Consider the following 13727-nt stretch of genomic DNA (forward strand, 5'->3'; position numbering starts at 1 on the left):
CATGAGTCCAGTTTCAGAGTTTGAGATGAACTTAAAGCCTAGGTGCAGTCTCTTTGAGGGCCTGTGTACTTGGATTATTCTGGCTTGCAGCCTTCAGTGTCTCAGCTGGAAGGAAGGGAGGGGCTTACTCCTTCCCTTTCTCCTTCAGTTGTCTGTGGACATAGATCCCTGTACTTCCAGCCTTCTGAGTTTGTCAAAACCACCCTTTTTACCTGCTTTCTGTGAAATAGGCAGTGGGGGGCAAAAGTGGCCAAAAGCTGTACTCACCTCCTTGGACTTTCATTATTTTCCAATTTTGGCTCAGTATTTCCTCATTATCACAGTTCTTTGATAGTTTCAGCCACATTTCAAAAACTAAAACATTAATACTCATTTGTTTATTATTATTAAAAAAATTGTTTTAAGTTTATTTATTTTGAGAGAGCAAGCAGGGGAGGGGGCAGAGAGAGAGGGAGAGAGTGAATCCCAGGCAGGCTCCGTGCTGTCAGCCCAGAGCCCGATGTGGGGCTCGAAGTCATGAACTATGAGATGATGACCTGAGCCGAAACCAAGAGTTGGATGCTTAACTCACTCAAGCCACCTGGTGCCCCAAAACATTAATATTTATTAATTGCTAAAATATTTTAAGTTAAATATTGAAACAGTAAAATAATGTTAGTACTAGTATTTAAAGTATCAATATTAATATAAAAGTTAAAATTTTAATAATTGACATTTAAGATTAAAATTTTAATTTTAGGTATTCAACTATAAAGCTTCTTACTTTTTAATTTAAAGTTTATTTATTTTGAGAAAGAGAATAAGCGTGAGTGGCGGTGGGAGGCAGAGAGAATCCTAAACTGGGTCCACACTGTCAGCGCAGAGCCCGATGGGGGGCTTGAATCCACAAACTGTGAGATCATGCCCTGAGCCGAAGTCGTACACTTAACCGACTGAGCCACCCAGGCGCCTCTAAAGCTTTCTTATTTTCTCATAGTGGTTCTCAGAAGTAGTGTTGATTCAAATCATTTAGTGTGCTCTTATATGAAGTGACCGTGCTAGCATTTGCATTTTAAAAATGTTCTTTTGTTTGTGCCGTTGTGCTGGAGAAATGATGGAGTGCTTTATCAGTAGTGGTTTGACTATTTATAGTCAGTAATGAGAATTTGTTCATCTTTTTGTTGTACTTTTGCTTAACTAGGCTTTGAAGGGATCTCTTTAGGAAGTTAATGATTTTGTTTATCTTTGAAAAAGTTTTATTGAAAACTGGAAAATGACATTATTTTTATTTATTTTTAGGTTGGGCTCATGTGGTTTGTGCCCTGTATATTCCAGAGGTACAGTTTGCCAATGTTTCTACAATGGAACCAATTGTTTTACAGTCTGTTCCACATGATCGTTACAATAAGGTACAGTGGATGTTATTTTATTGATGTTTAAATACAACTTTTTTGTTCTAAAACTGGGAAATGTAAAAGGATTTTTTTTTTTTTGTATTTTGTTTTATTATAGGCTTTCATTAAAAAAATTTAAATCATAGGCCTCCAGATTCCAGAGAGATTTGAAAAAAGTATAATTACTAAATGGTAAACTACATTTATTAAAATATGTTGTAAAGTCACAGGAGTACAACACAAACAAAAATATATTACCTTTTATACTCACCTAGGTATTTAGCATTTTAACATTTATGTGACATTTCCATCCTTATATAGATTTGTCCTTTAAGAATTACTGGCTTTTTAGGTTCTTTCAAACATAAAGGTTCTATTAAATTTGAATTAATCATTATTTGGTATAACATTTGTTATGATACCTTACATCCTTTCTTGAAAAATAACCCTATTACAGAATACTATGTGCTTCTTTTCCTTTCCCCAGTTTTTTTCTACCCCCAAGATAGGATTTTTGTTGTTAGCTTTTTCTTAACAACTTAGTTAATATTTTCTTTGCATTGCTCCCCCTATATCTTTTTCTTGATTTATGGTACATATATATATTATTGCTTCATTCTCTTTTTGTACGTTAGATGATTTTTCTTTCACCCAATGTGTCTTTAGGTATGGTGTCACCATTAATTTAAGGTACCTGTTACTTTATTTCATTTGTGGGGAGAAATTATCACTACTACCAATTCTAACACAAATATTTTTGTGTTAAACATTTTACAATATAGGTTATTAATATTTATTTTTAAAATTTAAAAATACAGGAAACAAATAGAAAAGTGCAAGACAGAAGTCATCCTAATCTTCTGTTTCTGATCCTTTTAGATTTTTGTGTGTGTGTACATTTTTATATGTAATATATATTTATTAAAATTGGATTATATTGCTTATACTGGTTTGTTTGTTTTTGAAATTTATCAACCCTGGACATCATCTTGTATCAATCAGTTACGTTTTTTGATGTTATTTTTAGTGGATAGTTAGCATGTAATATACAGTATTATTAGTTTTGATAAACTGGTTAAGGAATGCCTAACTGTTGAAGGGCCTTGATTGGGTTTGGCTTTGGCTTTGGCTTGTACGTAGCAACAGAATCTCTGTGTAAAGGGGTGCGAATGTTTTGGAAGCTTCCATAAATATATTGTATGAAATTGTACTGTGGAATGCAGTTTCTAATTTATGCTACATGAGTAATAGGTGACAGTGCTAATAACCTTATATCCTGGTAAGTGCACTATATATTACCATTAAAAAAATCTTCGCTATTCTTTTTAGTGAAAAATATTAGTGTCTGATTTTTTTCTGAGTAAACAGTAAGGTTAAATATTTTACACTTTAAAAAAAAAATTTTTTTAAACGTTTATTTTTGAGACAGAGAGAGACAGAGCATGATCGGGGGAGGGTCAGAGAGAAGGAGACACAGAATTCGAAACAGGCTCCAGGCTCTGAGCTGTCAGCACAGAGCCCGACGGCGGGGCTCAAACCCACGGACCGTGAGATCATGACCCTGAGCCGAAGTCGGCCGTTTAACCGACTGAGCCACCCAGGCGCCCCTACAGTTTTTAAAATAGCCTTTCATGTTTGTTGACCTTGAAAAGCTCTTTGTTTGTTTTAATATTGTAATGTTTTTCTTTTTTTTTTCCTTCTTTTTTTTACTGTTTTACTTATTTTTGAGAGGGAGAGTGCACGCACGTGCGTGAGCAAGCAGGGGAGGGGCAGAGAGAGGGAGACCCAGAATCAGAAGCAGGCTCCAGGCTCTGAGCTGTCAGCACAGAGCCTAAAGTGGTGCTCGAACCCACGAACCATGAAATCTTGACCTGAGCCAAAGTTGGACGCTGAACTGACTCAGCCACCCAGGCACTTCTATTTTTTCTTTTAAAATCTGCTCTCTTCCGTAGAGCTTTATTTATTTTTTTAAAGTTTATTTATTTATTTTGAGAGAGAGAGGCTGGGACAGGGGCAGAGAGAGGGAGAGAGAGAATCCCCAGCAGGTTCTGCACTGTCAGTGCAGAGCCCGATGTGGGTCTCAAACTCAGGAACCGTGAGATCATGACCTGAGTCGAAGTCAGGCACTTAACTGACAGAGCCACCCAGGAGCCCTGTTTTTATTTATTTTTTAACAAAGTGTTTTTTTTTTTTTTTTTTTTTTTAAATGTTTGTTTATTTTTGTGAGAGGGAGAGGGAAAGGGAGACTGACAACCTCAAGCAGGCTCTCCGCTAGAGCCAGACATGGGGCTGGAACTCATGAATCGTGAGATCATAACCTGAGCAGAAATCAGTAGTCAGACGCTGACTGAGCCACCTAGGTGCCTCCAAAGTGTTTTTTATATTAGAGGTTTCTTTCATTTGTCTTATATACTTGCTGTGTATGCTTTTGCCCATAATTCAACATTTGCTTTTTAACTTTCATTATGTCTTTATTTTTTTTTTAAATTATTGTTGGTACTCTAGCGGGTTTTTTCTAGTTGAGAAGTTTAACATTTTTATATAATTTACACAACTATCTTCTATTGTTTCTGCTTTTGACACCATACAAAGAAAATCTTTCTTTTTTTAAAAAAAAATTATTTATTTTTGAGAGAAAGAGACACAGCATGAGCAGGGGAGGGGCAGAGAGAGGGAGACACAGAATCCGAAGCAGGCTTCAGGCTCTGAGCTGTCAGCACAGAGCCCAACGTAGGGCTCGAACTCAAACTGCGAGATGATAACCTGAGCTGAAGTCAGATGCTTAACCGACTGAGCCACTCAGATGCTTCCAAAGAAAATCTTTATGTTACTGCATAAGACTTTTTTTTAGTGCTTTCAAGTTCATGTTTTTTAAAAAAAATGTTTATTCATTTTTGAGAGAGAGAGCGCGAGCGTGCGCACACCCCCACAAGTGAGGGAAGGGCAGAAGGAGAGAGAGAGAGAGAGAGACACAGAACCTGAAGCAGCCTCTAGGCTCTGAGCTGTCAGCACAGAGCCCCACGCAGAGCCCAAACTCAAACTGTGAGATCATGACTTGAGCCGAAGTGGCCTTTTAACCAAGCCACACAGGTGCACCTAAGTTCATGTTTTTATACTTGGTTTTCCTTTCAATTTTCAAGTAACTTCAAACTTAAAGGTTGCATTAATAGTGTAAAGAGCTCTTCCTCTCCTAAACCATTTCAGAGTTATTTATCATTATATACTCAGACCCCAGATGCTTTAACATGCATTTCCTGTAAGAACGTACTTTCTCCTGCATGACCAGAATACAGCCATCAGAATTCATGCATTATTACTGTCTAATCCACAGACTTCATCATTTCCCTAATTTTCATTCATGTTTCCATTTCCCCAGTTAAACCGTTCATAGCAAAAGGATCACAGATTGCATTTTGTCTTGTAATCTCAAATAGTAACTCAGTTTTCCTTAACTTTCATAACTTTGATACTTCTGAAGATTACAGGCCAGTTATTTTGTAGAATATTCCACGATTTGGCTTTTTCTGGTGTTTCCTCAGGATTAGGTTTTAGATTTTGTATTTTGGCAGGAATGTCACAGAAGTGATGCTGTGTTCTCGTTGCATCCTGTCAGGTGGTACGTGATTTCCCCATTACTTGATGTTACCTTGATCACTTGGTTAAGGTGGTATCTGTAAGGTTTCTTCACTGGGAAGTTAATCTTCTTTCCCTTTGTAATAAGTAAGCATTTTGGAGGAAGTGCTTTGTATGTAAATATCTTGTTCCTTGTGCCTTTAACCCACTGATTTTAGCATCCATTGTTGTTTCTTGGCTTAATTAGTTTATTACTGTAATTGATAGCAAGTAGTGGTTTTCTGTTTCCATCATTTATTTTACATTCATCGGTTGACACTCCACTTTTATTTTATTTTTTTTAGTTGGTAGTTCACTTAAAGGAATAACTTGTTCCCGTCCCCATTTATATAAGTGTGGACTAACGTGGACTTCTGTGTTAACTATTTTATTTTAATGGGTCATTCCCTATTACTGCCATTTATTTTAATGATCATTTTGTCTCAGGTTTGTCTGCTGGGACTCCCTTCAGACTGGCTTTGTGTTTTAATAAGGTTGTGAGCTCTTTAGTTTTGACACTACAGTATGTTCAGGCTCATCTTGGATCATTTTTGACCCAGCTAGCCATGAATCATCACCATTTATCCAAGGAGTATTGATTCCTTTTAGAAACCAAAGTGGGCACTAAGTATGCTTGTTGTTATTGGGATATTGCTATTCCCTGGCCCTCTCCGGAAATATATGTGTATATATAGATACAGAGATATATGCACATGCACATCTGTATTTTTTCAATGATTATCTCTATATATTGAAGACTTTTAAGTCACAGTGATACTTCCGATTCAGTGTATGGGTATACATTATACACATGTGTATTTCTGTATATATAGAGAACCATAAACTCTTAGTAATTTCTCCAAATTCAATCCAGCAGTGCAGGATTTTTCAAGTTTACGAACACAAATTTAACATAAACATAAACTTTTTTATGTTTATGACTCTCACGCCAACAGTGAGAAATCTGACTCCCATTATCCTCAATATGTTTGCTTATTTGATCAGTCTGTCTTGTATTAACGTTGCTCCCATCCCCTAATGCAATGACCACCCTAACCTGGTTTGGATTCCACACATCACTCTGGGTTGCTGTTGCTTCCCTGCATTGGCTGCCCTTTGTATTAGTTGTGGTATTTGACACTCAGCTCCAGGCCACCACTCTTCCCTCATCCCTCAAATAGTTGGTCTCATCACCTTGCTCAGGGTGTGGCACTGCCTTCCCCTCTACCTCCAAAACCCCGGTGGGAGCCAGCTCTGCTGGGGCTTTGACACCTGTGTTGGACTTCTCCCTTCCCCGGCATGGATGCTGCCATGCTTGGACCCACCTTAAGGCTTTAAGACTAATGCATTCAAGGAGTAAGAGAGGGAGGGAAGAAGGAAGAATTATTTAGGTATAAATCTTTTATCCATTTAGAGTTCATTTTATAATATGGTGAGGTATGTGTCTAACTTTTCCCCTACCACATAGTCCAGTTTTCAACACTAGTGAATGATCTGTGTTTTACACAGTGATTTGAAATACTGTTTTGGGCCACCTGGCTGGCTCAGTCAGAAGAGCCTGAGACTCTTGATCTCAGGGTTGTGAGTTTGAGCCCCACATTGGGCGTAGAGGTTACTTTAAAAAAAAAGAAAGAAAGAAAGAAAGAAAGAAAGAAATGAAATACTGTTTGAATCATTATTAAATTCTTGGATGTTGTTAACACTTTTTTTCTGTTCCATTGTTGCATCTGTCTATTCTTTTCCTAAATTATTCTAATTCTAATAATAGAATTCATAATAGAATAATAGAATTCATGAAATGAATAATAGAATTCATAATTCTAAATTATTATGGCTTTATATACACCATAGTACATGGTAGAACAAGTATTGTTATGGATTTCTTTTTCCAGATTAACATTAGGACTAACAACATACAATTGTGATTATATTAGTATTACAATGAAATACTATTTTGAGGAAGAATTGATTTTTTTTTTTAATGTTTATTTATTATTGAAAGACAGAGTCAGAGTGTGAGCAGGGGAGGGGCAGAGGGAGAGGGAGACACAGAATCCGAAGCAGGGTCCAGGCTCTGAGCTGTCAGCACAGAGCCTGACGTGGGGCTTGAACTCACAAACTGCGAGATCATGACCTGAGTCGAAGTCGGCTGCTTAACTGACTGAGCCACCCAGGCACCCCTAGAAGAATTGATCTTTTTATAATATTGAATATTTACTTCTAGAAACATGGTGTCTCTCTCCATCAAGTTGTTTTTTGTTTTTTGTAGTTTTCCTTATATGGGGGTGCTATACAGTTGACCCTTGAACAATGCAGGGGTTATGGGTGCTGACTCCTTGCACAGTTGAAAATCCATGTATAACTTTTGATTCCCCCCAAAACTTAATTACTGATAGTCTACTGTTGACCTTACTAAAAAAATAAAGTGAATAAATACATATTTTGTATATGTATTAGATACTGTATTCTTATAGTAAAGTAATGTAGAGAAAAGAAAATATTCTTAAGAAAATCATCCCGAGGGGCGCCTGGGTGGTGCAGTTGGTTAAGCGTCCGACTTCAGCCAGGTCACGATCTCCCGGTCTGTGAGTTCGAGCCCCGCGTCAGGCTCTGGGCTGATGGCTCGGAGCCTGGAGCCTGTTTCCGATTCTGTGTCTCCCTCTCTCTCTGCCCCTCCCCCGTTCATGCTCTGTCTCTCTCTGTCCCAAAAATAAATAAAAAACGTTGAAAAAAAAAATTAAAAAAAAAAAAAAAAAAGAAAATCATCCCGAGGGTTGCTGAAGGGGAGGTAGGTGGGGGTTGGCCTAAATGGGTGATGGACATTAAGGAGGGCACTTGTTGGGATGATCACTGGGTGTTATATGTAAGTGATGAATCACTAAATTCTACTCCTAAAACCAGTACTACACTATATGTTAAGTAACTTGAATTTAAATAAGTAAAAAATTAAAAATTTTTTTTAAAAAATCACAGGAGAGTACACTTACAATACTGTACTGTATCACACATATAATTAGGCGCAGTTCAAACTCATGGTGGTCATGGGTCAACTCTCTTGTTTATGTTTCTTGGATTTTTATGGATGTCGATTTGTATAGTTACCCTTGAAAGCTTAATAATACTCTCTTCATGATTATTCAGTGTGGCTAATATGAGGCATGTAATTCTGAAATGATAGGAACAATTGGAAAATGGATTGTTGAGTTTTGGAAGATACCACTTTTTAATGGATGGTAGTAAAGAGCATTGAAGAGCATTTATTAATATACTGGGCTCATACTGTGGACCTACTTTATATCAAGCATTGTGCTAGACACTGGGAATTCAAAGATGCATAAAATGCAGGATTTTTCTTCATGTGACACTCTCAATTAGAAGAGTAAATAATGTAATTACAGTGTATAAAAATAATAATATGTAAGTACAGGTTTCTGCAGCTATCCAAAAGTAGAAAGCATTCTTGTGAAACTTTTCGTAAGCTGAAATTGGTGTAAAGTTGAGGAAGCAGTTACCATTAATCTATGTGGAAAAGGTTTTGAGTGTTCCCAGTCTGAAAAAATAACCTTTCTTAGGCTTTTCTGATAACTTAGGACCCATCTTGCTAACAAACGCATGAAATAAACCGAGACAAAGCACAGATGCTTCCAGACATAGTTCAAAGCTCTGGAGGTCTGATGCTGAGATGGATGCTCAGGGTACTTCCTGGGGAAGGAGCTGGGCAGCGCCGGCCTTGCTGCTCTGGGTGCACATTGACACTGTGACGGCTTCGTGGCAAAGCAGATGCTGAACATCGCTTTCACTTTTCACCCTTTTTCGTAAAAGCAAAAATTCTTTTTGGATTTCTTTCAGTTAGCAAAAACAGTTATTAATGTAAGCCTTTTGTCAAATCAAAGTGGCATAACACAAACTTTCGAAAAATGGGAGATATCTGTCATAATAAAAAATGTGAGTGGAGTGTTATGGAACATAATGAAAGGAGGGATTACCTTTGCCTAAGGAGTTGAATAAAACATAAAAAGGGATTATAGGGACTTTGCAGAATAACTAGGAATTTGACCTGTGGAAAAAAGGATCATATGATAATTCCACTCAGAGAAAGTAACATAAACTAATATAGTAAGTGCAAAGGAAAGGTGGTAGGCAGTTCCCAGAATAATAAATAATCTCATGTGGCTGGAACATAGTGGGATTTAGGAAAGGAAAAAAAAAAACCACGAAGGAAATTTTGTGAGTGATAGGAAAGGAAATTTTCTAGAATATCTGTGTAGTATATCTAAATTTCAGAGAACTCATCGTGTTGACTTATTATGTTGTTAAGTTTTCTACATGTCATTAAATACATAATGGCCAGTTTTTCTATTATTTTGTCACCAGATTCTTGTTTTTATTTTTTGACCTCTCATATTGTAGCAATCAGTTCCTCATTTCACTGACATATGCATTTTGTTAATAAAATAATGAGTGGCATATGTCACCTTTAAGTTACCTTTTAATAATTTTGAAGAAATGTGAAGAATTGTAATAGTTTTGAAGAAACAGATTTTTTTGAGCTGTTTTTGAAGTTTTCGGGGATAGAGGCTTGTATTCAGAGTCAAGGAATCCTTTATTTAATTTAATTTTAATTTTTTTTATTTTCAAAGATTTTATTTATTTATTTATTTATTTATTTATTTATTTATTTATTTATATGTTTATTTTGAGAGAGAGAAAGAGAATCACAGGCAGGTTCTACACCCAGCACTGAGCCTAACTTGGGGCTTGATCCCATGGGATCATAACCTGAGCTGAAATTAAGAGGCAGACGCGGGGCGCCTGGGTGGCGCAGTCGGTTAAGCATCCGACTTCAGCCAGGTCACGATCTCACGGTCCGTGAGTTCGAGCCCCGCGTCAGGCTCTGGGCTGATGGCTCAGAGCCTGGAGCCTGTTTCCGATTCTGTGTCTCCCTCTCTCTCTGTCCCTCCCCTGTTCATGCTCTGTCTCTCTCTGTCCCAAAAAATAAAATAAACGTTGAAAAAAAAAAAAAATTAAAAAAAAAAAAAAAAAGAGGCAGACGCCTAACCAACTGAGCCACCCAGGCGCCTCTAAAGATTTTACTTTTAAGTAATCTCTACACCCAACCTGGTGTTTGAACTTACAGCCCTGAGATCATGTCACATCAGGAAGCATTTATTTTATAAAGCTACAATTTCCAGAGAATAGTTGGTAAATGATACATGTGTTCTGTCTATATACATGCTTTTGAAGAGTGTTTATTTATCGATGACCACGAAGAAATGAATGTTTGTAAGTATAGGTAGGACCATAATAGACCAAACAGAGAAACAAAAAACAAAATAAAAGCATGGTGTCATTTAACTATAGAAGCTTAAAGGTGGAGGAATACTTAGAAATTGCTAGCCCGACTTCCCTTCAATCTTTTTTGAAAGGAGTAGTGGTGAAATAGCTGTCAAGAGAAGTGTTGATCACTATATTTAGCATCTGGTGGGAAAGTTTGAAAGGACTAAATATGCTCTCTGATTGGGGGATTCCTCATTAGTACCATTTAAAAAGCTAGGTTTCAGAGAGTGGAGCTAAACATTCCATATATCTATCCATTCATTGGGCCAACGTTTATGTATGGCATGCCCTGTTATCAGGCACTGCTGGAAGCATAAGGAATACATAAAGCTCCTACGTGGTAGGATAGATATGTACACATCAATGATTGTTAGATAGTGTAGTATGTGCGAGGATTAGAGAACACAGAGAACGTTTACTTAGCGTAGTGTAGCAGTGCTGAAGAGAGGGAAGGTGTATCTTAGAAAAGATTGTAGCTTCTCTGAACTTTGAAGAGTGAGAAGTCTCTGGGTGTTGGCTGTGAGGAGAGGAAAGAGGAGGGAGTGCGACAGTAGCTATTAATTTGACAGACTGGAGGAGCATAAAAGCTCTGAAGTGGGAAATAGGGAGGGTTGAGAGGGAGAGGGTGAGGGAGTGAGAGTAGTATAGTGGTGAGGGAGAAGGGCACTATTGCTAGGAGTTTGAGTGTGATATGTAAAATGCTGAGAGATTCTCAAGGGCCTCCTGTGTCCTGTTAAGGAGTTTGAGTTCTATTTCCATAAAGGGTTTTTAGATTTACTGGGGGAGGGATGTACTCAGGTCTGCCATCTAAAGGATGGTGAAAGGAAGATTGGGAGAGGGAGTGGAGAAGAGACAAGAGTTACTTAGACACTATTTAAGCTTTTGCAGTGTTCCAGAGGTAATAATGAGGGTCTGAAGTAGGAGAGTAGTACTAGGAAGGAAGAAGGGGCAGATCTTTGGGTAACATATGAGAGGTTTGATTGACTGGGTGTGATGACACACAGATGAGGGAGGAATTAAAAATCAGACTGGCCTTTCGGTTTCAAGAACTTAAGTACTGAGCACATCATCATCACCTGAGATAGAGTCTATATAGAGTCATCAAGTTAATTGACTCATTTCTTAGAACAAAGACACTAAGCTTTAAATTCTTGGCAGATGTTGGTGGGACTTACTACTTTGTTTGTAGAACAAATCTTGAATCTACAAGTTGTTTGCCAGCATACATTAACAATATGATTATAAGACTCCAAGATAAAATTCACATTTCTGCTGAAGCATTGAATATTTGCTTTTGTATATATCTAATATAATACATGTTTGTATTTGCTTGGCACTTGTATCCTAGTAACTCAAATGAACACGTAATTTTTTTTTTCTTTTGTGGACATTTGTGTCGTTTGGAAAAGGAAAACAATCTTGCAACCGTCTCTATAGAAAAATCTTTTTGCCCTTTTTTGCACCTCTGCTGATTCTCACTTTCCCTATTAGGCTTCTCTGTATTATAGTGTTTGTGTCTCTCCCCCGCTTGCCAGTACACCCATGTATACGTATTCTGTTTTGTTTGGTATTGTTTCTCATTTTCTCAGGGGATAGTAAATTATTTTTCTTTTTATTTGCTTTTCGTGTATTTGTGCTTTCGTGTTCAGCCTCATTCTTCATTGCCTTCTTTCAACTCCGAGGCTCAGGCAGTTTTATTAAGCAGGGTTTATTAAGGACTGTGGAAGAATGGCAGTGTACTTTCTTTCACTGTTATTTCTTCCCTCCTCTTTTCAGGGCAGCAGTCCAGTCTAAACTGGAAATGCTAATACACAGTGGCTAAGTTAAAATTGTTCATGGAAGTAAACTTAATAATCTCACCAACATACAGATTGCCAGTATCAGGTTTTTTTCATGTTTGTTTGGTGTCTTGGGCACTCCTAGATGATAGATGCTTCTGTGGTATAATCTGCTAGGATAAGATTCTGTTAACATCTGTACTTAAAGGGAAATTACATTGCTAGGCAGTAGTTTAAAGCAAGGCAAGTCATACTTGAGAAATTTGGTTTATTCATAGGAAAATAAATGATAACAGAGTTAGAGTTAAGATCAAAAACTTTATCCTAGTCAGAAATTAAATTGACTGAAACTAGCTAAAGTACAAATAGGGTTGGCTGTAAGGCCAGTACAGTAGGTATTCCTGCAACATATGTGGGGAGTTGGACCTGGAACTAGAAAGTCACAGGCTGACTACCATCCATTCCAACTTTGATGAGGGTCCTACGGTCTCTTTTCTGTCTGTGGTCTGTTCTTGTTTCCACATCGTCTCTAATTCCGTGTCTCATTTTATCTGAGTTTCCAACAGGTAACTTGACTCAGTGTCCAAGTTCTAAATTTTTAACAGAGTAAGTATGGTCTAGGTACTTGGGCTTCGAAGCCATTTTCACCTAGAAAAACATAGATGCCTAGTTACCATTCCATCATTAGCCTGGGTGGCTCAGTCGGTTGAGTGTCCAACTCTTATTTATTTTTGAGACAGAGAGAGACAGAGCATGAACGGGGGAGGGTCAGAGAGAGGGAGACACAGAATCCGAAACAGGCTCCAGGCTCCAGGCTCCGAGCTGTCAGCACAGAGCCCGACATGGGGCTCAAACTCACGGACCGCGAGATCATGACCTGAGCCGAAGCCGGCCGCTTAACCGACTGAGCCACCCAGGCGCCCCGAGTGTCCAACTCTTGATACTGGCTCAGGTCGTGAATCCCAGTATTGGTGGCATCTGGCACCATGCTGGGTGTGGAGCCTGCTTAAGATTCTCTCCTCTCCTCTCCTCTCCTCTCCTCTCCTCTCCTCTCCTCTCCTCTCCTCTCCTCTCCTCTCCTCTCCTCTCCTCTCCTCTCCTCTCCTCTCCTCTCCTCTCCCCTCCCCTCCCCTCCCCTCCCCTCCCCTCCCCTCCCCTCCCCTCTCTCTTCTTTCTCTCCTGTCTTCCCCTCTGTTCCTTTCCCCCACTCTCACACCTTGTCTCTCTCTAAAATAAGAAAAATAATAGGAGCACTTGGCTCAGTCATTTGAGCATTGGACTCTTGATTTTGGCTCAGATCACAATCTCATGGTTCTTTGATTGAACCCCTTCAGGCTCCACACTATCAACATGGAGGCTGTTGGGGTTCTCTCTGTCTCTCTCTCTCTCTCTCTCTCTCTGCCTCTCTACTGCTCATGTGTGGTGTCTCTCTCTCTCTCTTGCTCTCTCAAAAATAAATAAACTTAAAAAAGAAAATAATAATAAAAAATTAAAAACAATTGAGCACAGACAGTTTCTACAAAAGACGCTGGAGTTTAGGTGCTCTTGTTTACCTTCATGTCTCGTAAATATTCTATTTAAACAACTAGGTAAAAAAGCCTATAAACTGTTCCTGATGTACCTGTGC

The 13727-nt window shown here is 38.3% G+C and overlaps 1 protein-coding gene across 17 annotated transcripts in view; it reads left to right on the top strand.

Moving 5' to 3' along the window:
* MLLT10 (MLLT10 histone lysine methyltransferase DOT1L cofactor) overlaps nucleotides 1–13727 on the top strand; it is a 237176-nt gene that overhangs the window by 82373 nt on the left and 141076 nt on the right. For all 17 annotated transcript variants that reach the window (XR_009617657.3, XM_078450363.2, XM_078450361.2 and 14 more), the window contains one exon: nucleotides 1279–1388. Coding sequence is in view for 16 of the 17 variants with exons in the window: in XM_078450363.2 (XP_078306489.1) it covers nucleotides 1279–1388 (110 nt within the window). In the remaining variant the exon portion in view is untranslated. The remainder of the gene's footprint in view (nucleotides 1–1278; nucleotides 1389–13727) is intronic.

Source organism: Panthera onca, chromosome B4, assembly GCF_046562875.1.
Source record: "Panthera onca isolate mPanOnc1 chromosome B4, mPanOnc1 haplotype 2, whole genome shotgun sequence".
Classification (NCBI taxonomy): domain Eukaryota; kingdom Metazoa; phylum Chordata; class Mammalia; order Carnivora; family Felidae; genus Panthera; species Panthera onca.